At 41.4% G+C, this 27604-nt stretch overlaps 1 protein-coding gene across 23 annotated transcripts in view; it reads left to right on the top strand.

Moving 5' to 3' along the window:
* The window catches only part of LOC125452749 (myelin transcription factor 1-like protein), a 402372-nt gene that overhangs the window by 131130 nt on the left and 243638 nt on the right, over positions 1-27604 (top strand). For all 23 annotated transcript variants that reach the window (XM_059645600.1, XM_048531537.2, XM_048531532.2 and 20 more), the window contains 3 exons: positions 1167-1221; positions 1401-1434; positions 1737-1799. In XM_059645600.1, coding sequence (XP_059501583.1) covers positions 1167-1221; positions 1401-1434; positions 1737-1799 — 152 coding nt within the window. The remainder of the gene's footprint in view (positions 1-1166; positions 1222-1400; positions 1435-1736; positions 1800-27604) is intronic.

The following is a 27604-nucleotide window of genomic DNA, read 5'->3' as shown; positions in this document are numbered from 1 at the left end:
GGCTATCTGTACAAAGCTGGTGACTTTAAATTAGAGCCAAATTATAAAAATATTATGGGAGATGTGCGAGTGAAATTGATTGTGCATAATGCTTTCAAGTGCATCTAGCGAACACTTTGCACTCATGTTCCACGCTAACCTTGGGTTCATGCCAAAGTTTGGGCAAGCAGATGTTCCCCAGTGATTTTCTGTCTCCTGGCCTTGCAGATGCTCATTGACTAGTTAATGTTTTAAGGGAAGGTTATTCCCATGGTGGCTATGCATACAGGCCAGGTTCTAATTGTAATCTATTAGCCAGATTACCTGATTAGCAGCAAAATTCTGTCCCATTATCCCATTGCGCAGAAGGATTTGGCAATGTAAGTACTTTGAATATTTCTCAGAACAAGAATGTTTCTTAAGGATTGCCATTTAGAAATTCAAATGCAATGGTTGAAAAAATGCTTTAGTGGTGAGACATTTGATATTTACGTGTGACATTTACTCCCGATAGAGTGACCATGAACTATATTTCTTGATTTTGCCCATTTTATATTTTCTAACGTCTTCATAAACCAATAGATAATTAGAAAATCAACAGTTATATTGATGTATTGCACCATTAGCGATACTACCTAGAATTAAGAAGTGAGAGGCTACCCTTAATACAAGGGTAGCCTCTCTTTTAATACAAAGTTGTTGTCAGATTAATATACAATATAGTAGGTATGGTACATGAACACTTTGCAGAATTTTAGCCTCTCTGATTAAAGAAGTTAACCTTTCAGCTCGAGCTTTGCCCTTTAAGTAACAATAACAACCCATCCATAACAAAGAGATTGTTGACACCTACCTTAATAAATCTATTGCAATCAACATTCTGGTTGACTTGACTATTACAAAAAGCCCTAAAAAATACTGCAATGCAGGAAAAAAGAAAATTTAGTTGATATTGTCAAAATGTTCAGTTGTTGTTTTCTATCAAACCTACAATAAAGTTTTACTCATTGCTCAAAACAAAACAAAAGACAATGAAATCATTAATTTTGCCAATTTCATGTATCAAAATGTACGTGGAAACAGGGAGAGGTGTGTTAATAAATCCTGTACCACACATTGGCATGTTGTGTATTGAAGGTCTGTGTGTGCTGCGTAAGGACACTAAGTGCCTACTAATCTGTTTTCAGATGGAGGCGGATGCAGACCAGAAGCGCCACCGCACACGCTCAAAAGGTATCCGAGGTAAGGCTAATGGCTCAGTAAATCAGTCAAACCCGTGCTCAGGGTGACCTTCATCCACCAGAGCCTCTTAGCTTGTCTCATCCTGACTGTACTTTCATGGAAACTTACTGGCTGTTATATATGAAGAACCAGGTAATTACAAGGCATGATAAATCTGTATTGTTTTCATTTCTCCCCAGTCCCCATAGAACCAGTAATCCAAGAACTCTTCAGGTGAGTGCTCATTGTTCAAATTAAAATTTCACCACATTAGCAATTTGAAATTTCATGTCTCTAACTGGATAAAGCACATTGTCAATTGCATTGGTGGCTGGCTAATGCACGACTGTACTGAAGAAATTAGTTCTCCTGGGACTTACTAATAAAAAATTCAGTATTTGCTATCTTCCATCCCTTTCTTATTTTATCATTTTCACCCATACACCCACTGGTGTGCACATAGGTGCGTGCCTGCACACAGAAACCAGCATCTGTAATGATTATCACGATCAGGCATTTCTGTTTTTTTTTTCCAGTTGTCCAACCCCTGGTTGTGATGGCACAGGCCATGTTAGTGGAAAATACGCAAGGCACCGAAGGTAATTTGTGTGCTTGTATTTAACTATTTTCTTACTGCATGTTGGATTGGTCCAAGGGCAATTATATGTATGATGCCTGAGCTCAGGACTGTGAATGTTCTAACTTTCATAAGGTTTGTTTTACTTGCATAACAATAGGTAACTCCTATTGAAAATATCTTGCTCCTGACAGTTTGAAGGCTACCTTCTACAAAAAGAGCACCACTGAACGTCTGATATAAACTGAAAAATAACTGGGAAGAATGAGTTTCGTGTACTGGTTTACATACACTACTAGCCTCCTAGTCACATATAAATTCAATGGTGTGCTGTTCCCATGGAGTTAAACTTGGTCTGAACTGAATCTAGCTGTATTCCTATGTTTGCCTGTTTAAATGGGGTGGGTCAAGTGCCAGCAGAGCCAACCTGATGGGAATTGGCACTCTTTCCAAAATGGAGGAGAGAAGCTGTATGCTGACCGCAGGCTTTAAAATCTGTAAGCTGAAAATTCATGATCTTTCTAACAGCCCTGCAAAATTCTCTCAGAAATAGTGGCAAATTGGTTTGTGGTCTTCACCAAAGAACGAACAGCCACTTACCATGATTGATTAGAAGTTCCAGTATTATATTGCGCTTGAAACAAAGAAGGTGTAAGGGTGAGGAAAAGGAACAATGGGGGCATCTGGAATGACGGGACATGAGTCATAAAAGCAATTGGTTTAAAGAAGAAAATGCTGTTGCAGATTAGTTTGGAACCTAAACATTGGAAAGATTGGTAGGCAATGAGTAAAATTTAATTACATTTTTGTAAATACTTTTATTCCCAATATCTTAACAATTTTGCTTTCTCTGCAGAGTGATCTGTCTGAATTACTTAATTTTAACCTTCTTCGCTCAGTACAATGATAAGCCTCCATTCCTTTTCAAATTCAGGCTTGGTGCAGTCCAAACGATGATTACCTCATTTCTTCGACTCTTTCTAACCCTGGTACATTTAGCCTTGTGTTGTCTTGCTTTAACAATTAACAATTCACTGCCAGCTGATTGCTTGATCAAGGTCAACTTCTCAGTATAATAGAAAGATCTTTGTGCATGAATTCGAGACCAAAATCTTGACACAGTCCATTACTTACCCAGAAAGTGTGCCTGTGGGCTGCCAAAGGAGAGCATCCCTCGGGCACAGTATCTTATATCATTAGCAATGGTTAAAACAGCCCCAAGAGTGCCAGTTTCACTACTAAATCTTGACAAAGAGGATCTTCTTGCAGTTAAGATTATTTCGAAGGACTTACAATCCTATTCCAGTCAATTCCTCCTTGCTATGGCTTTGACTCGGTCTTTTTCTTCAGAAGGCTGAGACATTCTTGGCTATGGAGTAGGGAGTCTCACTGAAGCAGGACTGCTGTAGCATTATTTGGATCCTGATATTACACTACCTGCTAAATGATTTGAATACCATCAAGGCTCATCTGTGTGCTCCCCTCCTCCACCACCACCACAGCCACAAGATCATTCAAAAATCATGTCCAGGACTTATCCAAACACCGATAAGCATTGCAGGCTGCTGATCTTTGCCTTCTGGCAGCCAATTTCTTAATATTCATTCATCACATGTGCATCACAAACATTTTATTACCAATCAATCAGGCTATTTTGTCCTGGATGGTGTCAGGCTCCTTGAGTGCTATTGGGAGCTGCACCCATCCAGGCGATTGAGGAGTATTCCACCGCATTCCTGACCTGTGATCAGAGGTAATAGGAACTGCAGATGCTGGAGAATCCGGAGAATCCGAGAAGGTGGTAGTGAGCTGCCTTCCAGAACTACCACAGCCCTTGTGATGTTGTTACGGTGCTGTTGGCTGATCAGTTAAATATTAGGGTACTTATTTAGGTTCATGTTGTCTTTGCTTAGAAATTGTTTTATATGATGTCAGCTTTTGTGCTCCTAAGATGCTGCTTGGCCTGCTGTGTTCATCCAGCTTCACACATTCCTGACCTGTGCCTTGTAGATGGTGAACAGGCTTTGGAGAGTCAGGAGATAAGTCATTCCCTCTAGTACTTCTGGCTCCTGACCTGCTCACATAGAGCTGTAGGCTAGTCCAGTTCAGTTCAGTTTCTGGTCAGTGATAACCCCTAGGGTGTTGCTAGCTTCCTTCTTTTGTTCTTTCTGTGTATGCAGCTGGATGATTGCCAGCAAGTATGTAAATAATGTCCCACATAGCTCAGTGTTTGAGGCCTGAGCCTGAAATTGATGACGTGGGACAGGGTGAGGTTTAATGTGCATGCCACATGCCTGAAACCTGCATCAATTAAAATGCCCCTTTCTGCATTTTAAGACTTCCCTTGCTGGGGATCCCAATCCTGCTGTATACAAAACTAGAATATGTTTAAGAGAAGGATATGGGACACAGCCTTAATTCTTTTAAACAAGTTAAGTCGTATTGGTGCTCATTTGCTGCAGAGGTATATTTATTTCAGCACAGATGATCTTTCTTTGTTTTGTCAGAAATCCTAGTCAGCTGTTCATTCACTACCTGCACACTTAAGTTCAACCTTTCTGGCTGGTTATAATGTTGTAATGTATTTTGTATTAATAATTGTGTGTTATATGTATATAGTCTGTGTATTTTTATTATTGTTTAATGGATGCTTCATTCATAGGGATGCTTTCATTATTTTTCCTTTTGTTTTGCTTCATTGCTTGTGAATATTGTGGGCAAAGCCAGCATTTGTTGTCCTCATTGAGAAGGTGGTATTGAGCTGCCTTCTAGAACTACCACAGCCCTTGTGATGTTGTTACAGTGCTGTTGGCTGATCAGTTAAATATTAGGGCACTTATTTAGGTTCATGTTGTCTTTGCTTAGAATTTGTTTTACATTCAAATCTGTTCCAGGTTTTGGTTGTCTTTCCAGTGCCGCAAATCCATTGTCATAGTTCACTTGAAAGTGGACAAAAACTAACTAAAACAAAAAGAGCCCCTGGGTATTTTGCCCAGTTTAAGTTAGGAATGAAAACTGAACAGTTTACTCAAAAACTGGATAGTCCAGGCAAGAAATAAATAAACGACATCCATAAACAGTAGGACCTTAAGTTGGTCGCAACATTTAATAAGAACAAGTAGAACAACTCATGAATTCTGAGTTTTTTGAATCATTGTCAGTGTTTCATTATAGGGAAACATAGAAGCCTGTATGTTTCCAGCAAAATCCCAACAAATGGAAATGTGATAAAGATCACATGAACAATCTTTACAGCGTTCGTTAGGGGATGAATATTCACCAGGTCACTGGGGAGAAATCTCTGTGTCTTCAGTGGAATGGTGTCAAGGGACTTTTCATGTACACTGGAGAAAGCAAACTGCATACGGTTTAAAGTCTCATCTGCAAGACAGCACACCTCTAAGAATCTACCATTCTCTCAGTGCCTGTATGCACTGGAGTATCAACTTAGATTGTTGCAGTCAAGTCTCTGGGGTGGAACTCAACTTCTGACTACATAGTAAGAATACTATTAATTAAGCCGTAGCTGACATTTTTGGCAACATTGGTAGAGGCACTAAGTAAATGGTAACAGATTGACCACTCCTTAATATCTCTTTCTAACATACTATTCCATTGATTTCAGTGGAAAGGGAAATTGAGTGGAGTTCGTCACAGGCAACTAATCTAACAATACTCATTCAATGACAGCGTTCAAGTTGGATTTCACCACCATCTTCATGTTTTACTACTCCTTCTCTATCTTGAGCTTCTCAACCATGCATTCAGATAATATTATCATAGTCAGGGTTGCTGTTTTATGCACATGGACTTGATAGAGGTGAAAGGAACAGCTTGTCCAATCCCAAACTGGTGAGACAGCATGAGCCCCACCCTATGCCATACATTGCCTCTTTTTGTTACGTGCCACTCAGCGACTCTACTGGCGCAATGGTGGGACGCCACTGGGAGTGAGGACCTTGGTGGCAGAAATCTTGTATGCCAAGAGGTGTTGGTTAATAAGAGGCTGGCAGCTCCATTTACTGGCAGTGCCCCAATGAAGGCAGTGTCTGCTTCTTGTATGACGCCCATCTGAGACTCAAGATCATCATGGGCACAGGCCAAAGATAACTGATGGCAGAATGGGTGAACTGGATCAGCAGCAAGGTCTGAGGTGTGGCAAACAACATCCACTATCACTTCCTGATGCCGAGTTCCTTGAGCACTAGGTGACTCTCAACGAATAACTCCTCAAGCCAACTCCAAAAACTCTTTGTGCTTCTTGTTTAGGGACTGCCCCTCCCTACCTGTTGCTAGAAAATACTAACAGCAAAAGGGATGAGGTCCAACGTGGGGATCAGTTCCCCACAGAAGTGCCTCAGTTAGAGGTACAACAGGAAGCTTGTCCATGCACTTACTCGTTATGGACTTAATCATGGAGCAGGAGAGAAGGAAGCAGGATCCTCACCTGCCATCCTCCCATCTGAATAAATGTGCTACCCTCAACGAACAAGGGAATTAAAATTCACATTTGATGACTGAAGAATTCAACCCTGGTTTTATTGCATGTGATTTAGGATATGTAACAGTGTTTCGGGATCATATTCTGGGATTGTACGCATTTCTAATTATGCTGTTTGGTTTACATTAACTATGAAAGCGGATTATATCTTTTTGTTACATTAGAGTACTTGACTTCCCATGTTTGTTATTGTTTTGTTATTCTCTTTAAATGGAATGCTGTTTCCTTTGCTGGAAGCTGGAATGCAGCGAAGGGTTGTTGTGTATTAGGGTTAGCCAGATGGTATTGTATAACAGAGATGTGCATATCGTTGAATATTCTGAAGTTTTGTTTCATAATCAGCAGAGATCAGAGAGTATTTTCCTTCTCTTAGGAGTTTAATTGGCTGGGTACAGTACATGATAAAGTAAATTGTACATGCTCTTTGCAAGTAGCCAGCTTAATGAAGCAGTTGACGTTATCTCATTCTGTATTCGGTTTTATTTTTATATGAGCAGCTTAGCTCAGTCTCTGGCATTCTTTGAGTTTTTACCCGATACAAGATACCCAGTATAAGAGGTAAAATGTAAGTAATTCCAGCCCTCTTGGTGTTTGAAAGTTGACAGTTCTGAAGGCCATTTCTTTTGTTTTCGTTCCCTGTCTCAATAATGAGCATTCTTAACTCAGGTAGGCTTGGCCAGTAGCACTTACTAGTTCTTCAACCCTCACTTGTGATACATTTTATTCTTTTAGTCAGAGGTCTGGTTTTCTGTGTTTCCGAGATCCTTCTGAAAGTACTATTTCCATTCTCTGTGATAATGGGAACTGCAGATGCTGGAGAATCCAAGATAACAAAGTGTGAGGCTGGATGAACACAACAGGCCAAGCAGCATCTCAGGAGCACAAAAGCTGACGTTTCGGGCCTAGACCCTTCATCAGAGAGGGGGATGGGGAGAGGGTTCTGGAATAAATAGGGAGAGAGGGGGAGGTGGACCGAAGATGGAGAGGAAAGAAGATAGGTGGAGAGGAGAGTATAGGCGGAGAGGTAGGGAGGGGATAGGTCAGTCCAGGGAAGACGGACAGGTCAAGGAGGTGGGATGAGGTTAGTAGGTAGGAGATAGAGGTGCGGCTTGGGGTGGGAGGAAGGGATGGGTGAGAGGAAGAACAGGTTAGGGAGGCAGAGACAGGCTGGACTGGTTTTGGGATGCAGTGGGTGGAGGGGAAGAGCTGGGCTGGTTGTGTGGTGCAGTGGGGGGAGGGGGCGAACTGGGCTGGTTTTGAGATGCGGTGGGGGAAGGGGAGATTTTGAAGCTGGTGAAGCGCACGTTGATGCCATTGGGCTGCAGGGTTCCCAAGCGGAGTATGAGTTGCTGTTCCTGCAACCTTCGGGTGGCATCATTGTGGCACTGCAGGAGGCCCATGATGGACATGTCATGTAAAGAATGGGAGGGGGAGTGGAAATGGTTTGCGACTGGGAGGTGCAGTTGTTTATTGCGAACCAAGCGGAGGTATTCTGCAAAGCAGTCCCCAAGTCTCCGCTTGGTTTCCCCAATGTAGAGGAAGCCACACCGGGTACAATGGATGCAGTATACCACATTGGCAGATGTGCAGGTGAACCTCTGCTTAATATGGAAAGTCATCTTGGGGCCTGGGATAGTAGTGAGGGAGGAGGTGTGGGGGCAAGTGTAGCATTTCCTGCGGTTGCAGGGGAAGGTGCCGGGTGTGGTGGGGTTGGAGGGCAGTGTGGAGCGAACAAGGGAGTCACGGACAGAGTGGTCTCTCCGGAAAGCAGACAAGGGGGGGGATGGAAAAATGTCTTGGGTGGTGGGGTCGGATTGTAGATGGCGGAAGTGTCGGAGGATTGTGCGTTGTATCCAGAGGTTGGTGGGGTGGTGTGTGAGAACGAGGGGGATCCTCTTTGGGCAGTTGTGGCTCTCTGTTCGTTGTTTAGAATTATAAACCCGGTCTCCATAGGGTGTAAAGTGATGACAAAGATAACAATTTTAGATCACTGTACCTTCTGGCCTCAGTCATTGCACTATTACTAATCTTTGGCAACTAAGGTAATGTGTTTGCAAATAAGAATTAACATTAGCAAAATTGGACTCAAATGAAACTCTTTTCTATTTATTGTATGTACAATTGCCATCCATCACTGAACACAACAGACTTTATTCCTCCATATAATCCAGAAAATCAGTTGTTCTTGGCATAACGGCTAAAGAGATGACAGAGCTCTAGATAACGATTCTAAACTTAATATTTACTTGCCTATTTGGAAAAAAACGTACTTGTCTACTTGGAGGCTTTGTTAAATATAGATTCCCATAGGAGAATTGTATTTTAATATGTACATATTTGTTGGGAATCTGGTTGTATTATGCATCGACCAGGATATATTTTATCATGTGATAATGAGAACTGCAGATGCTGGAGAATCCAAGATAACAAAGTGTGAAGCTAGATGAACACCACAGGCCAAGCAGCATCTCAGGAGCACAAAAGCTGACATTTCGGGCCAAAACCCTTCATCAGAGAGGATCAGAGAGATCAGAGCTCTCTGATGAAGGGTCTTGGCCTGAGACGTCAGCTTTTGTGCTCCTGAGATGCTGCTTGGCCTGCTGTGTTCATCCAGCTTCACACTTTGTTATCCTATATTTTATCATGTGTAGTTTTGAGCTGCAAGCAACAAGAAAGCATATTATCCTTTCATTAGTATGTTGCCTCTGACTTTGTTTGGCTATCTTGAAGGAGTACCCAGAATCTTCGCTGGGGCTTTCTCTCAAGATGTTTATCAGCGAACTTCAACATTTTCTGAAGGCAAAAACACAATGTTGGAAATACTCAGCAGGTGTGGCAGCATCTGCGAAGGAAGAAGTAGGTTCCTGGTTTGATGACTCATCACCAGTGCTTTGGCTTCATATCGCCATTTCTGTTTCAGGTCAGATTTGCAGCAATCCCACTCGATTCCTTTTTGTCTCTGCTATAAATAATGTCAGTCTTACTGATACTGAGGAAACCTTTATAAATTAATATATGCCGGTAGCTAATCTATCCTCATGTTGTTTTGTTTTAAATGTGTATGTTGCTCTGCTAGCCTTTGTAGAGTTTGTTCATGCTGACAGCTTATTCTTTATGTTTTTTGAGTTTTTGTCAAAGGTTTCTATTATAAATAAGCACTGGAGTTTTGGGTGACTTCATGTACTATAGTCATGTCAATAAAAATAAGATTTCAAGTTCTTTGTTTCACATTTTATAAGTGTTAGCACTGGCGATTCTTTTTATGTTTATGCCACTGTGATATTTGTAGCGAGCATTTAAGAAAAAAACCTGCTAAAAGGTGACTTAGCATGTAGTTTAAGTGGCCAAAATCTTAAGCTTTTCCAAAATGGTCATTTTGAATGTTTTTTTGCTCTTCTAAACTCTTTCTTGTTTTATTCAAGAATAATTTATTGCTTCCTAATATTGTCTATGCATTTTTAGCAATACGTGAAAATCATATTTTGCAAATAGTTCTTATAAAGCTACGAGGCAGAGTCTACAGAAAATTGGTCCGTGCTGTCTCTTGATAACAAATTATTGAATCTTCTCTGCCCTATTTTGCTGTATTTTATTTAATTTTTTTTTCCATTTCGTGTACCTTTTCACCCACCAGTTTGATTGCCATGGCTGCTGCAGTGGGTGAATAATTGCCTGTCTTAGTAGGAGCATGTTCTGGAGCTAAAGTCGAGTGCTTTCTTCGTGATGTATGCCTCATTTGGATTCAGCCGACAGCCTAGGGGCTGTATTATTCATGCCTTGACAGATAGCACTCACTAAAAGCATTGGACTAGGGCCAGGTACTGGCAGGGAGATTCTGGAACATTGCACCTTACTACTCAGAGTATCATCTACAAAAGGAGAGCTGCTTCATTTCCATAGCTATGTTAGCACCATAAAAGTATAGAAACCCAATTAATATACAGCAAATTGCAGCATGCAGAGAATTGCAGCATGCATTAAGATTATTAATGTAATTTTCTATATTTAATTGCAAGGCTTTCGTTTAATTAGTAAGTCACCACTAGTGAAAAATGAAGATTCACATGAATGCCTATAACACAATGCAGTGACACTGAATTCACTAATTAATGTATGGCTGCTGTACAACAGAATGCACTGTGGGATATTTGTTAGAAATGCAATGTTTGTATGAAGGCCAGTCTTAAGTATTTTTTTTCTCCCCCTCGTTATTTCTATACCACATAAATGTGATTTTACATCTGTTATCATTATCCTTGGGAAAGAAATATATGAAATAAATATTAGATTTATCTTTTAGACATGGACTGAAGATTTTCTAAATGTTTGACAGCTTCTAACAACTGCGTTTTAAAAATAATCTAATGAGGACGAAAGTTTATAGTTGAATAGATGTGAAGAAAATTGTGAACATACGGCAAACTCAGTATGCATGTTTTCGCATGTTCTTCAATGTATGACTCCACTAATGCTGTCTTTTTGCCACCAAATATTGGTTAAAATCTGCAGCTGCTGCATGCAGTTCAAATGCTGCCTTTTAACCTAGCCTCAAACAGTATCTTAAAATATTCTCCCTCACTTCGTCACTTGTTTCTCCTCCCCTTTCCTGAAGCAATGGCTTACTTCTGTGTACAGTCCCATAAGCTTCCTTGCTAGTCCTCACCCAAGAGGCTCAGCTTCATGTGCAATCTGCTACCCAGAGGGAGAAACAAGCCAGAGTGTCACAGTCTCCATCTTCTGCCCACACACTTCCAGTAGGGTCACTTAAATGATGATCAGTAGCAGGAACATTGACAGCTTCTGGTCCCCTATTGTTAGCCTTGCTCCAGTGAGATCAAGGCTAGTACCTCACAATGTAACCCTTGAGGTTCAGTGATCATTGGATGGTGGTGGCATTTAACGTGTTATAATTTGGAGTTTAAATATTTAGGTGCTGTGTTAATAAGCTTCAAAGGAAAAGGCATTGTTTTATGGTGGTAAACATTTAAAATCCACAATATTTTATTATGATGCTACATAATATTTATGGCTATGAAGGCCACAATGACGTGTCATGTAGACAGCTGGTGCGTGAGAAAAGTGAAATCTAATTGGTTACAAGCTCCTGTTTATATACTGTTTGTGATTTCTTACAAGTTGCTGTGGCAACGTGCATTTTTATGCACTCGTCATGATCAAGAGCTTATAATAGTGGCAGAGGATCCAATGCTTGTGCGATCATATTGTTGACTAGTGATCACTCCCATTCTTACTAATTGCTATTGGTGTGTGTAGGAAGGAGTTACGGGCTGACACTCAACTTGTTTGGCTTGGTTACGAATCCACCTTCCTTGGCCTCCTGTTAGATAGATGCTTGTCATATTTTATTTCTAGTTCACAGTGTCAATTAAAAACTGATGTAAAGTTTAAGTATATTTTATCAAAGTATCTATGATAAAATGTAAGTTGTAGTTACAAGAAGAGCGTGTTGATCTCTCTACCTCTCTGTTTTCTTTTCCTTCTGTGATCTCGGCATTTTTAAAACCCAGACTTGGGATCAGCAAATCTTCCATGTTTATCTTGTTTACTTTTAAATCTTTGTGACCATATTGACATCTTCATGACGGATCGTGGCCCTTTGTCATGGTTTCCCAATTAATACATGATAATTTCAATACTACCCACTGATCCTGTGTACATACAGAATATTTTTTCATTTAAAAAGAATGGTTGCTTCTCTATAATCTCACCTGCAATCAATATATAAAAGTTATGTCTGGTTGATTTGACTATTTTTATATTTATAAAACTGCTCCACATGTAAATGATTATATTTGCTGCCCTCAGATTATACATTTTTGGCTTTGACATCATTAGCTATCAAACCTTAGCTATCAAAGTCTTTGCCTACATAAATCATGCAAGAAACTGTTTATAAAAACTGAGAAAACTGCGGATGATGTAAGTCAGAAACAAAAACAGAAATTGCTGGGAAAGCTCAACAGGTCTGGCAAGATCTGTGGAGAGAAATCAGAGTCAATGTTTCGGATCGAGTAACCCTCCCTCAGAGTATTTGTGTTGCATCCAACCTTATTTTAAATCTGATAGCTTCCAGCCAGCTGATCAATTCACACCCACTTTGAAGATTAAAATCCACCAGAAGGGTTCTCTGTTTTTCTTGTTGACTTTGGAATCATTAAAATCAAGGAAGCCAATTGCACCAAACAAGAACATTTGCCACATCACGTCGGCAGCAACTATCAAGTAGCACTCCAGTCTAATTCCACTTATTTGCACGTGCTCCATTTCCTTGAGAATTGTGACATTGCAAGTACATGAGGGTTCCTGCCTCTCCCATCCTTTCAGTTCTTGAGTTCCAATTCCTCGCCACCTTCTGAGTAAAAGGGGAAATTCCTTTTATAACGCCATTAAATTTCCTCGCTGTATTACAAATCCATGTCGCCTGGTCTTAGTTCCCCTGAACTGAGGGAAATTAGGCTCTCCCAGACATTCTATCTGCCCTCACAATTTTACGCATTTCTATTTAGTCTCCCTTCATGTCCTTTATTCTCATTGGTGGTAAAATGTCTGCTTTAATCCCTTGATAACAAGGTGTGGATTGTTCAACAATTTGCACTTCCACATCAATACCCACCTCCCCTTGCTCCCACCACAAATTCCCAAATCCCCACCTCTCCTCATCTCACCTTACCATCAGACAGAATGCCTGCAGGCGCAATGTGAGTATTTCCACTGAAGATTTGCTACTACTTGGGTGTCTTGCCTCTAGCATGTATCTGTCACACAGCAGTGGGTAGATTTGACATTGGCCAATAAACTGAGCAGTGGGCGATCGGCTGCCTTCACATACAATTTTCCCCCTCATTGCAACATTTAGGATAAAAGTTCCACAGGGCCACGTAACAGGTAAGGAAGAGTCACCGGATCCAAACTGGTGACTCTGATTTTTTTCTTCACAAACGCTGCCAGACCTGCTCAGCTTTTCCAGCAACCTCTGTTTTTGTTTCTGATTTACAACATCCTCAGTTCTTTCGGCTTTTATTGATCTGCTGTCCATGGGTGACTGTTGTTTCGACTGAGTCAGGAGGAGTGCATTGCCTTTAAAGTTGCACTACTCCACAGGTTACTTCAGAGATTTTTTTTATTTGATTCTTGATATGGCCAATTGTAGACATTCTAGACATCCCAGCTGGAGTTACTATTGGACAAGTCAAATCCCAGCCTGAAATCTGGCTTGAGAGAGCACATTTTAATTTTTTCTTGTTTTAATTTAACAAGGTTTTCTTCACTGAAACACAGAGATGCAATGCCGCAGATCAAGTTTTAATAATTTAACATGTTTACCACTCAAAAGAGAAAGTAAGCTAAAATGAACAATGTTACTTACATATAACACAATTTTACAGATTTTGAAATAAATGATGAAATACAATCCAATTTAACCCGACATCAACACTCTATAGGACTTAAACTTGAGAGAGGCTTTGCTCCTTTATCATATTTTTAGGGTTAACTTGATTGATTTTTTTCAATTCCCAGTTTTGAGAGCTTGCTGGCCTCTTCCTTATTATTCACACGAGTGAGCTCAGACTTCTCCAGCTTCATATAGCCCCTTTAGAGTTCTAACCAAACACTCTTGGTCTGCAACTTTGAAACCAAATCCCTTACCCTGACGTAACCTATTTTCTTACTTATCTAAACTGACTCCTTTCTCTACCAGAGAGGTTTGATACATTTAACTTTAACCAGGATGTCTATAAATTGAAATCAAAAGCTTTCCAAGCAATGGGCATTTCCATTTGAGGAAAAACAAGCAAATAATTTCTGATACTTCTAACTGAAGCTAACTAACGAATGCTTTTAAATATTTAACCACTCATAAAATTGATCCAGTGCAAACAAATTCCCATTATCACTCCAGGACCCACGTTTCTAATTCTGTTTCGTTTTCAAATTTATAGCTCCAGAAATACCAACAAAGGAATCTTTGGAACCCCTCCCCACACCATAATAGAGATCAAAGCCCACTAGTTCAAAATCCACAATGTATAATAAATGATTGTTAAAGTATACTACATACCTTATATTTCACAGGTTTCTTTAATAAACATAATTGTTGATTTATTAGAAACAAAGATTACTCAATGATGATGTAAATCTGGTTAACTCACAAGTTCTTATATTAAAATATTGATGTTTATCTTTTTGACTAACTCAAACTGTACATGCAAACAAACACTCATACAAACCAGTGAAAGGGAAAAGAATAACTATCTCTCAGTTGTGATTCACTTTTACGGGGGGAAAAGAAATCATTTTTATATTGTCATGGAGTCATAGAGATATACAGCATCGAAACAGCCCCTTCAGCCCAACTCATCTACGCTGACCAGATATCTTATATAAATCTTGTGCCATTTGCCAGCATCTGGCCGATATCCCTCTAAGCCCTTACTCTTCACTTACCAATCTGGATGCCTTTCAAATGTTGTAATTGTGTCAGGCTCCAACACTTCCTCCATCAGCTCATTCCATACACACACCTCCCTCTGAAAGAAAAAGGTGCCCCATTCAATCCCTTTTAAATCTTACCCTCTCACCTTAAACCTATGCCCTCCAGTTTTGAATTCCCCCACCCTGGGGAAATGATCTTGTCTGCTTACCCTATGCTTGCCCCTCATGATTTTATAAACCTCAATAAGGTCATTCCTCAGCCTCCACTCCAGGAAAAATAGCCCCTAGACTAGGGTGGCACGGTGGCGCACAGCGCCAGGGACCCAGGTTCAATTCCACCCTTGGGCAACTGTCTGTGTGGAGATTGCACATTCTCCCCATGTCTGTGTGAATTTCCTCTGGGTACTCCAGTTTCCTCCCACAGTCCAAAGATGTGCAGGTTAGGTGGATTGGCCAGGCTAAATTGCCCGTAATGTTCAGGGGTCTGTAGATTAGGTGGGTTATAGGGCGATGGGTCTGGATGGGATGCTCCAAGGGTCAGTGTGGACTTGTTGGGCTGAAAGATCTGTTTCCACACTAGGGATTCTATGAGCCTCTCCCTATAGCTCATACTCTGCAACGCTGGCAACACCCTTGTAAATCTTTTCTGAATCCTTTCAAATTTGACAACATCAACAAGTTTTAGTTCTTCAAAGAAAGAGAATGAGGATTGCATTTTCAGATGGCTGTCAATCTGATATTCTTCTGCAAACAGCCAGATATCACTGAAAACAAGTCGAAGTCTATGGGATCTTTGCCAAATGTGGTTTGCTCAGGAAGCATTGGATTGTGGATTCTTTCAGATATACTTCAGGAGGTCAATCAGGGTTCAGGCTGGACCAGGTCTCCAGGTACCACACTGACCCCACATCAAGAAGGTTTCCAGAAACAGAAGAGCTGGGCTAGTAAGTACTGTTCCCCTCTCCCCTAGTGCCACTGCAAGTTTCAAGCAACCTCCAAAGCAAAAAGCTGCTACCTGACAGTCATAAGCCTAGACAGGAGCTCTACTAAACAATTAGTTAGCAAAAGACATGTGAAGTCAAGAAATGTCTTTTCTAAGAAAAGGAATTCCTTCATTTCGAGTGCCGCACAGCTCTTCAAACTCAAGTCCACAAAAATATGAAATATAAAGCCATTGTTAAACTACCACGCGGTGTTAAAATTTAAAAACCTACTCCTAGGAGTTATAGATAACAAGGTGTAGAGCTGGATGAACACAGCAGGCCAGGCAGCATCAGGGAGCAGGAAAGCTGATGTTTCGGGTCTGGACCCTTCTTCTAAAAAACCTTGGAGTTATACCTTGTTACTGGAGAAAGGAATGTCAGGCAATATGTCCTGGATTCTTCTAACTCGAAGTTTGAAATATATTGACCTCTTAGAGATTTTAAAAGCATTTAAAATTTCTCATGTTCACAGACAAAATTAATAGTTGATGTATAGGGATGGCCAGGCGAGCAGTTCAATGCTTCACCACATGCTAGAACTTAGTATACAAGGAAAGGAGTCACATCTCTCCAGGAACTGGGGATGAATCTCTGAGATATTTTCATGAGCAACCCAGGAAAAAATGTGATGTGAATTGTAATAATAGTGTACTTGTGCTTTGCTGAAAAACTGTAGTTTACTGACAATAATTGGCAATACGGGTAAGTGGAAAAACTGTTCTTGACAGAGTGAAGGATTGTTTCAGTTAGATGAAACAGACTGTCTTCATTCAGAGATAGCAAGAAGTGCGGATGGTGGTGTTAGGCATAACAAAGTGTAGAGCTGGAGGAACACAGCAGGCCAGGGAGCATCAGAAGAGCGGGAAAGTTGACATTTTGGGTTGGGACTTCTGAAGAAAGGTCTAGGTCCAAAACATCAGCCTTCCTGCTCCTCTGATCCTGCTTGGCCTGCTGTGTTCATCCAGCTCTACACCTTGTATATCTCAGATTCTCCAGCATCTGCAGTTCCTACTATTCCTGACCCTAAATGTCAGCTTTCCCACTCCTCTGACGCTGTCTGGCCTGCTGTGTTCCTCCAGCTCCACAGACTGTCTTCATTTTCCATTTCACATCGTGAGCCCTGTGATAATTGGAGTATGAACTTCCAGACATGAGTGCAAGGCAGCAGCTCCCTTAGAAGTGGGATATCATAGGATGAAAGCTCCAAGCAGAGTTGGTGATCTAAAAGTCAGCCAATCAAGCAAGCAACATGAAGAACTATCACCTTTTCCCTCAAAATAATTTTACTTTTTCCTTAAATTGTCATTTCATTTCATGTAAGATATAAATATAAACAAAAATAATGAACAATAAAACAAGGAAGGTGTCATTATTGGAATGAGGGCTAGATGGCTCTTGTTGACTGAAACCCTTGATTGGGGCTGTTAACCTGGGCCAATCAAGGAGCCTTGGCTGACAGATGTTACCAGAGAGTCTTCTCATTCTAGGAACTAGCTCTGAGCTGGCTGGTTAGAGACGATGTACTGTGCACATGACTTGGTGTATGGGATACCAGCTTCTGTACAGTTATTTCAGAAACAAAACTCAAAGGACCAGAAATTGATTTACCCTTTTTTTCATCTATGGGTGAGTAAAAAATGCCTGTGCACATTTAGACTGAGGTGGATGTAAGCTGCTGCTGTTTGCCCCTGAAAGCTACTGGTGAACTCTGTATACAACAGGAATGTTGTTAGTGCACCATGTGGTGCTGTTGGTTCGCGATAATTAAAGGCAGGCTGTAGTTTCAATTGAAGGCACACAAAAATGTTGCTGCAATGCAAGTTATTACGAGGGGAACATTGGGGCAGGCTGAGGAATCTGTAGGGATGGAGACGTCACTGGTGCAGGGGGATGGGTGAAAAAATATGCATCTGCAATAAGGCCAGCTATCCCTCAAGGAGCACCCTCCGAGGGGAATGGGAGCAAATGGCCAGGAGGGTCAATTTCCTGAGTCTGGACTCAGGGACCTTGCAGCAGAATCACAAGGAATCCAGTTGCCTTGTGAACAATGCTCCAGCAAAGCTGTACAAGTACTTGTTTTGGGATAATAATGCTGTGGCTAGATGTGCAACATAACAATGAACTAAGCACACACTTAAACAAATGGACTGCACACAGTTTAAAATGGATTATTATTTGTGTGAATGCTCAAAACCATAGAATGCATCATCACATGAGGTACTCTACCCAAGTCTGCCTTGCTGCACAATGCACTCCATATCCATCATTCATCAATAATAGACTCTGGCACTCAGGCCTATCTTGCAGATATTTCACCTTGGCCTTAAATAGCAGAATTTGGAAGGGTATCCAGGATGCCTTTTGAGCTCTCTGTAACATGGTTCCGGCAGCAAAGGACTCAGAGCAATTGACATTACTGCTGACATGTGACTATACAGACATCTTTCATTCTGGTCCACTCAGCCTACCTTCACCCTCTGCTTTCAGACTCCACATGAGCTCCTGCATTGAGAGCCTCAGCAGGAAGAAAAAGCATGAAAGCAAACAATGCAATTTGTTCTGAAAATTGCAACCCTAAACTAATAAGCTCTTTACTTATCTCAAAGCCAGCATGTAATTGAGCTCAGGTTGTGATATGTCGCTGGACACTGGTTGTGTTGCACCTAGGCCAGATGGGTCAGGATGGCTTGATTTCCAGGAGTGCAAGGTTGAGGACATGTTTTACTGCAGAGAGATTAGGTGAGGACTTTAACAGGAGAGTGCTGATGCACTTACAGACCAAGATGCTCAGTGCTTTGACTGTTCTGTCACACTGCCTGCTGTCATGTGAAGGAACTTGGAGAGAAGAAAGGGGAAGCTCCATTTTCCATCCTGTTCCATCCTCCTGTCAGACCCAAAGCTACAGCAGCTGCATTCCCTGCAACTGTTGCAGTGTTGATGGCGCCAGTACACGCACACACGCATACACACACACACACACGCACGCACGCATGCACACACACACACACACACGCACGCATGCACACACACACACCCACACACATGCACACACACACACACACCCACACACACACACACACACACGCACACACACACACCCACACACACACGCACGCATGCACATACACGCACGCATGCACACACACACACACACATGCACGCATGCACACCCACACACATGCACGCATGCACACCCACACACACGCACACACACACACCCACACACACACGCACGCATGCACATACACGCACGCATGCACACACACACACCCACACACACACACACACACACACACATGCACGCATGCACACCCACACACATGCACACACACACACACACACACACACATGCACACACACACATACGCACACACACGCACACACACACACCCACACACATGCACGCACGCACACGCACACACGCACATGCGCATGCACACCCACACACACACACACACGCAAGCACGCATGCACACACATACACACACACACACGCGCATGCATGCACACACACACACGCATGCACGCACACACACGCATGCACACACACACACACGCACACACACACACGCACGCACACAAACTCAGTAAAGACACAGTAACTTCAGGGAAGATGACAGCCTAATGTTTTTTAGCTGCACAGAGACCAATATGTTCTCAGATCCCAGGTTCACATCCTGCCATGGCAAATGGTGCAATTTGAATTCAATAAAAATCTTGGATTAAGAATCTCATGATTACTGTGAATCCATTTTTGATTGTCAAAAGAACCCATCTGGTTCACTAATGTCCTTTAGGGAAGGAAACTCCCATCCTTACCTGGTTTTGCCTACATTTGACTCCAGACCAACGGTAATGTGGGTAATTCTTAACTGCCCTGTGGGCTATTAGGGATGGGCAATAAATTCTGGCCTAGCCAGCAACACCCTCAGCCTGTGAATGAATTAAAAAAAAACTCGTTGGCAAATCCAGGATCTCACCGCAACTCCAAAGAAATCTCCAGGGTGTATCCTGAAGCTTTGCAGTTGAAAAAAAAATCCAAACGTTCAATTTAACCTCAAGGAAGGTGTGTGGCCCTTCAAATAACAGCATGAGAACCATTTTCTGCTTCATTGGTGTCTTGCACTGAGTAAATAACACAAATATTGCCTGGATAATCAATATTGAAAAATGGGATCCTGGCATCAGATCAACTGGTTGGACTGTGTCGCCTCAGGATAATGCTCAATCATAGCTTTCCAACATGAATTGGGAATGTTGTATGTGCCCTTAATCAGGAGGAAGCGCAGAATGCAGTCAACATCAGAATAGAAATCCCAAAAATGGTATAGCCTTTTTGCAGCGTGATGCTAGGAAATTTTCCATCGATATATTGAAATCCATAAATCTGTGAGTGTAGAAAGACAAGTTAACATTTTGGGTGGAATATTTAGTGAGACTTTACGGTAATTTAATTCAAATCTTATTAATAATTAGAGCTCAGTTTGCTTATTAAGTAATATCAACCAGTGAAGTTTTGCATAAAATGAAGCAATAAATAGCTGCTCATTCAGCTTGAGAGCTTTGATTCTCAACCACAAGGTCATTTGCTCAACACCCTGAGTCTCTGTCACTCAGCACTGTGCACAACAGTAGGTTGAGTCTTGTCAGATATTTGCCTGATGGGGCTGAACAGGCTTTGGTAGCTGGAGACTCAAAGCCTTCAACCTCAGTGAAGGAAAAAAGAAGAAGAGGAAAACGTAACGCATTCAGGTTTGCATCGTTTAAATCTTGCCTGTCATCACTGATTGTAAACAGCACCCTCAGCTCCGACTGCAGCCCAGACTGTTCCACTGCTAAGGGAAATGTCTGCTAATGAGGGGCTGGGAATGGAACCAAAAGATAGGATAAATTATTTTGCTGCACAGTGTTTAGTTCTTCAGCTCTAACTCTAAAATTAACTGTGTTTGGGGCACCTCTTTAAATGAAGTAGTGAAAATTTAAATTAAACAAAATATAAATATTCCTCTGCCTGTTTTCTTTACAATAATTCCACTTATAAGTGGCTACTGAAAAATGGTCAGTAACAAAGGTTCTACAAGTTTAGCAATACATTAAGTGAAATATGATTATAAATTATGCTCTGCAATACCATACTTAAAGTATTAGTGCAAAGCCATTTTATTCTTTTTAACTTGCGTTAAAATATGGGAAAAAGTGTTAGTACTCACAGGATAGGGAAAGGGTTTAAAAAAATACAAAAGTGATAAATTTGCATTTTTACATATATGTTTTGTAGTGTATCTCCTCAAAGCATTTCAGGAATTGACACAGATTCTTCAAGACAACAGAAGTCAGGATTATGAGCAGATCAGCAAATAAAAAGAAATGGAGCTTCTTTTTGCATTTGTAGCCTACAGATATAAGGGTGTTCAACTGTAGCAAATGAACGAATGTTTGGCTCATTGAAATAAACATTGTCCCACAGGAAAATTAGTTTTAAATGAGGTTTAAAATGCTTGCCAGCAATTTTGGGCGATTAAAAGATGATCATTCAGATAAATTCTGACTTCGCATTCAAGGATTCCTAAATTGAATCCGGCGCATATGTCCTGCTCATTAAACACAGACCATCCTGCTCCCTCCCCAACTGTTCCAACCCCAATTTCTTGCCCACACATGCACAATCTAGGATGGCCATGAAAACATGTACGAAGCACTTACAAATGATTAATTTTTAAAATGAAAATAACATTCAGATCGCAATGTAAGATTTTAGTGTTGAAGAGTTGTAAAATTTAGGCTTGCCATCATGGTTTTCACGGTGTGGTAAGTTTCCAATGTTATGCAGGTCATCTGAGTGAAATGCTGAAATAGAGTTGAGAAGCTTGGTAACACAGAGGGAGGAAGAATCAGTGTTAACATGTGCCGCTCTAGTCCACCACCTAGTGGTACCATATATATTGATCAATGCACCATCAAATCATGAGCATCAGAAGAGGTTAGAAAATGAAGGAAATTGCAAAAGAAAGTTGTCTATTTGCCAATAGGTATAAAGATTGTCTGAAGCAGAATGCTCTTGTGTTTGCTGACCTAAACTAGGCCCAACATAAATAACATTTCAATTTTAAATGCTCATCCATATGTTCAAATCCCATCATGACCTTGTTTCTCCTATTTCTGTAACCTCTTCCAGCCTTACAATGAACTAAGATCTCTCATTATCAAGTTTTGGTCTCTTTTTGTGTGTAATCCCTGAATTTAGATGCTCCTCCGTTTCAGCCAGCTGACTGCTGGGGTCTGGAATTCCGTGCCTCAGACCTCTTTGTCTCCTCACTCTCTACTCCTTTAAGATGTTCCCTCTCTCCAAGCTTTTTGATCATGCATTGGTTTGCCATAATATCTCCATACGTAAATTTATGTCAAATTCTGATTTTTAACACTCCTGTGAAATGTGATATAAATGTAAGTTTATGATTTTTCATTACGCAAAATTTGTCCTCATTTGAAGTATTTTACTTGCATGGCAGGCCAGAAAAAATGGTTCACATAAGTAAATCTTGCACCAACACAATTAGCACTCAACACTAAAATGAATGTGAAGCAAGAGTAGTGTAGAGGGGAATGAAAAGCACAATAATTTGTGAATTTATAGGAATGTATTAAGAAACTGGTTATTTCTGAAACAGACTATATTTTCCACCTTCAGTCATGTAGTACTACAGATACTGGACTACTTAATAGTCATAAAGTGTACTTTGCATATTAAAATTAAAATGTAGCTAAAGCCATTGTTTATTAAGAGGAACTGCTCATCGAAGAGCATTTCAGCTTTGCTTGTTGTTGACTGATTGAATATGTACATTGGCTTTTGCAAAACACACAGAAGAAATTCCCAATAATTGAGATTTATATTGGCTATGCACAACATGTTGACAATGACTTAACTCTGGAGACTTAGGGCCAAAATGATATCGTTTCAACCATGATTTTAATGAACGAAATAGTTTATAAGCAAAAAGATTTGATAGACGAATAACATACAATCAACTTCTGAGAACTGCTGAAGTACTATTCACTCATGGGTCATGGATTTCAATGGGTGAGCATTATTTGCTGGTCCCTAGTTGCCCTCGAGAAATTAGCGTTGAGCTGTCTTCTTGAGCTTCTGCAGTCCACATGCTGCAGGTAGATTCACAATGCTGTTAGTGAATGAATTCCAGGATTTTTAACCTAGTGACACTTAAGGAATGACAAACTAGTTACAAATCAGGATGGTCATTGGCTCAGAGGGGAATTTACGAGTACTGACATTCCCACGAATCTGCTTCCCTTATCTTTCTAGATGAATGTAATTGCAAGTTTGGAAGGTGCTATTTCAGAAGACTTGGTGAATTTCTGTAGTGGATCTTGTGGATGGGACACACTGTTGCTGAACATTGGTGGTGACGAGACTGAATGTTTGCTGATGTGGTGGCAATTGAGCAAACTGCTTTGTCCCGGATGATGTTGAGCTTCTTCAATGTAGTTGGGGCTGTAGTCATGTAGGCAAGTAGACAGTGTTCCTTTATCGCCTTGACTTGTACCTTTCAGATTGTTGACAGGCTTTGGAGAGCCAGGAGATGAGTTATTCACTGCAGAATTCCTAGCCTCTGACCTGCTGTTGTAGCCATTGTATTTGCATGACTAATCCTGTTCAGTTTCTGGTCGATGGTAACCCCCCAGGATGCTAATTGTGGGGGATTCAATGATGGTAATACCACTGAAAATCAAGAGGTGGTGGTTAGATTGTCTCTTTTTGGAGGTGGTCATTGCCTGGAAATTTTGTTACAGGAATGTTACTTGTTGTTTGTCAGCCCAAACCAGGGTAGTGTTCAGACCTTGCTGAATTTGAGCATGTATCTGTATTTGCATGTATGTGTGTATTTTCAGTATCTGAGGAATAGAAAATAGCTCTGAATGTTGTGCAGCCAATGGTGAACATCCCCACTTCAGAGCTCATGACAGAAGCAGATTATACTCATGAAACTCTTGGTAAGCTAAAAATTATGTCGAGGAAGAAATACGTGGCTTCTCAAAAACACTGTTTGTGAGAACAACCAGTATGTTCATTAGGTCAGGACGCACAGTATGCAGAGATACTTGGTCACAAAGCATTGAATATGGAATTCATATCCTGCATGAAGAAAGAATATCATTACCTCTGGAAAAGTACAGTAGTGAACTACAAAGTTGACATGTAGACGCATTAACATTTAAGCTGTAAGGAAAGGTTATGATCATTAGATTGTTTCCTTTGGAAAATAGATGACCTTGAAGGGCTCTAACTGAAGTTTAAGATTTTGCATGTGATTGATAATGTTCACTGTAGCAGAGATTTGAACTACAAGGGATGCATGTTTCTAAATAGTAAAGCATAAGCAAGAAAGAAGTGAAATGGAGTTTGGTGAAAGGATAAAGGAACTGTGAATCTGGTTACTAAAGAAGACGATAGAATGAAATGTTGCAATAGTCTCATTTGGCATTTCCAATGAGAAAGGATACAGCATAATGGAGAGAACTGGATAAACTGGACTGATCTATGAAAAGGAGAAATGCTTGTTGGATTTAGTGGTCTTTTCCTCTCACTGCAAAGTGAATCACATCACTAACAAGCGACATACAGGAAAATTGTATGTATTTGAAAACTATTTATCCTTTCTCGGGGGAGTTCTTTTCAAACTTTTTTTATGTTTGGCTCGGGTACAAGAATATATTTATTGCTTATTGTTGATTACTCTGAGTTCTACCTTTCAATTTCTCTCAATCCTTTGCTGGTCTTTCAATTTTATTGACACTATCTGATTCTATCACTGCCATCCTTTAGTTTCTTGTATGTTGAAGAGATCTACCTTTCTTTTTTTTATCCCTGTATCCGGTGTACCTATTACTTGAAACCAGAAGACAGTTTCAAAGCAGTGCCTCTGAGTCAATATTTTTTCCAAGCTCTTTGGGACAGATTTTTCATTTGCCTGAGGAGATGGGACCAGGTGAGGCCAAAATTTTGGATCCTTCAAGCAGCATGGCAGCTTTCTATCCAGCCTGTTCGTGATTTTGTATAACAAGCACAACATGGTTGGCAGTTCAGCAATTGGTCGTATAAATGCTCCACTGAGGAACTTCCGAAAGTGAAGGAAATGACTTTGACATGTTGTCCACAAACAGTTGCAAACATATCCCTGTGTAGGAGGTTCAATCGCATCAGGGAAGCAGTCATGGTGGTATTTCTAATTAATACTGCTGCGTAAAAGAGGACAGCCTCATTGAATGGCTTAGATAGTGACTGGTGGATAGTTCAGAGTTTGGATACAGGTGGCTTGGTGGGTAGTACATCAGTTGTGGAGAAAGTGATGCCCAGGAACTGGTAAGTTGTGGCAACTGAGTCCGAAGCAGCTGTGATGAGCGCTTCTGGACTGCCACCTGCCCGCGTGAAATTGAACTCACCAGAGGTGGAGGTGAGGAGCAATAAAGAGCAGCAGCAACGAAAACAGATGCTTTGGTCCTGAAGTACAGTAGAGATGATGAGCAGAGAGGGACAGATGGTGACACTCTTCATGTAGTGTGCCTGATTAACTAATGAGCCTTCCAAATTTGTTATCATGAGCTTCGCCAAAGCACACAAAGGGAGATGGTAGCAGAATTTGTGTGAACTGGTGAAGGACCACTTCAGTCTTGTCAGTTGCGTTGGCACACCCTGCCAGCAATCAAAGTGGTACTGAACATTTTTGCCCTTGGTTCTTTTCAAACGGTGGCAATGCAGCTCTCTGGCATCTCTCAGTCAGCAGCCCAACACGACAGACAGAGATGATGGACGGACTGCCTGAGAGCGCATTGCATTCATCATTGATGGAGACACCCAGGATTTGCCTGCATGGCTGGGCTCCCTCAGCCCAGGGAATTGCTGATGGTGCCCATGCTGCCACCAATGCACTGGCAGAGCAGCCCCTGGAATTGGATGCTATTCTCAGTGTTCACTTGGCATGTGACTACCAGCAGCATTTTCTCCAGGTCTGTACAAATGATCTGGTCATTTTGTTTTAAACATTCATTCATGAGATGTGAGTGCCACTGGCCAGGCCAGCATTTATTGCCCATCCCTAATTGAATTAAGTGTCGACCCAATTGCTGTAGGTGTGGAGTCACATGTAGGCCAGATCAAGCGAGGAAATCAAATTTCCTTCTCTAAAAAGGCATTAGTGAACCAGATGGATTTTTACTGACAATTGGCGATGCTTTCATGGTCATCATTAAACTCCCAATTCCAGATATTTATTGAATTCAAATTCCACCATCAGCCATGACAGGATTTGAACCCAGGTCTCCATAACATTGCCAGGGTTTCTGGATTAGTAGTCTAGCAATAATACTGCTAGGCCATCACCTCCCCACCTACCAGGCCTTCTTGATCCTTAGACAATTACAGGCTGATCTGGCCTCAGCTAAGACCTTGTGGATGGCTGCTCGGGTTAAGGCCCATCCATTGAAGAAGTGACGGCTATCACATGTACACAATCCTTCAGTGGAGTGACAGAGGCCTCACAGTCACTGGCATCTCAACATGAGAGACAGCATTTAGCAAAGCCTTGTATCCTTTCCTGATCTTGTTGCTGTCCTGCCACTAAACCATCATAAACTATAAACACGCCAGTCTGGGCCCAGTCATTAAACTTCCCATTACATTAAATCTTTTAAACTGATCACACCCTTAACAAAAGTCCCCCAAGTGAGATACAAAGTGGGACAGTAGGCAGGTCTGCTCTCAGCCACGCTGAAAGAGTGAGATGAAGACAGGTTTCTGACGTGGCTGAGATTCCTCTGCCAGTTGTATAGTCACAGCAGTTTCCATGCTACAACAGTTGCCACTAGCTGTGTTTGTGCAGGGGCAGCTGGAACCAAAGGTCCTTCCTGCTGATGCTGCCTCAGTCAGAGATCTCAATGAGGCAGCAGGTGATAAGTGTTTACCAGTCAACCTCATCGCTGTCAGTCACAGCTTTTACCTGGTGCACAACAATATCCAAAGGAACTACAGCTGAGCACCTACAGCAGTCACTCTTGATATCATTGTGGCCAATGCTACTGACACAGAAGCAGTTGAGCCAAAAACATGAAGAAGTTTGATTAATATAGTTTTTAGGGCTAAAGAGGTCAAAGGTATCTGGACAAAGCAGGAGCGGGGTTGGATGTTGAATATTTAATGACAGAGCACGCTTCAAGACTGTATGGCCTAATCATGTTCCTATTTTCCATTTTGTTTTTAAATGTTTCAATGACTGGTCAGTGGAACAGAGTGTATGGCTTTTGTTTTGTGTATGTTGCTGCACTCCTCCTGAATGTATGCTGACAGCTACTACTTAAAGAGTGAGCTCACATGCCCAAACCCCTGTATTCTCAGCCCATGGCCCTGGACTGCCTTGATATTTCATCGCACAGTCTGTCACTGTTGCTCTATGAAGCTTCACTTTGTACCTAGCACCAGAGAGGTTAGACACCTTTCACAGGCTACACGGTTGTGTCTGACCTGCATTTTCTAAAAGGTGGACTGCCTGCACCTGCCTTGACTTCTATCACTTCCCATGGCTGTTTATTTCACAAGACCCCCACCTCCATAGTAGCTTCACCTGATTGGCTGGTTTTCTTCTGCTACTTGCTCCTCCCTTCAGCCACCACTTCCAGACACCTCCAAGGGAGCTGCTTGAAAATTGTGACCGTCTGACCTGCTACCGGCCTGCTGTCTTCCTATCTCTCTCTTACGTCCTTCAGGAACTCTACTCCCACAATAATGGCTGCTGTTCACTCTTTACATTGAAACAACCACATCCAGCTTCCATCTCTTTAACTGGTCAGTGATTGCACCATCTGCTGACGAATTCG

Source organism: Stegostoma tigrinum, chromosome 4 (assembly GCF_030684315.1).
Source record: "Stegostoma tigrinum isolate sSteTig4 chromosome 4, sSteTig4.hap1, whole genome shotgun sequence".
Taxonomy (NCBI): Eukaryota; Metazoa; Chordata; class Chondrichthyes; order Orectolobiformes; family Stegostomatidae; genus Stegostoma; species Stegostoma tigrinum.
Note: the sequence above shows the minus strand (reverse complement) of the source record. Positions and strands in the feature narration are given on the sequence as shown.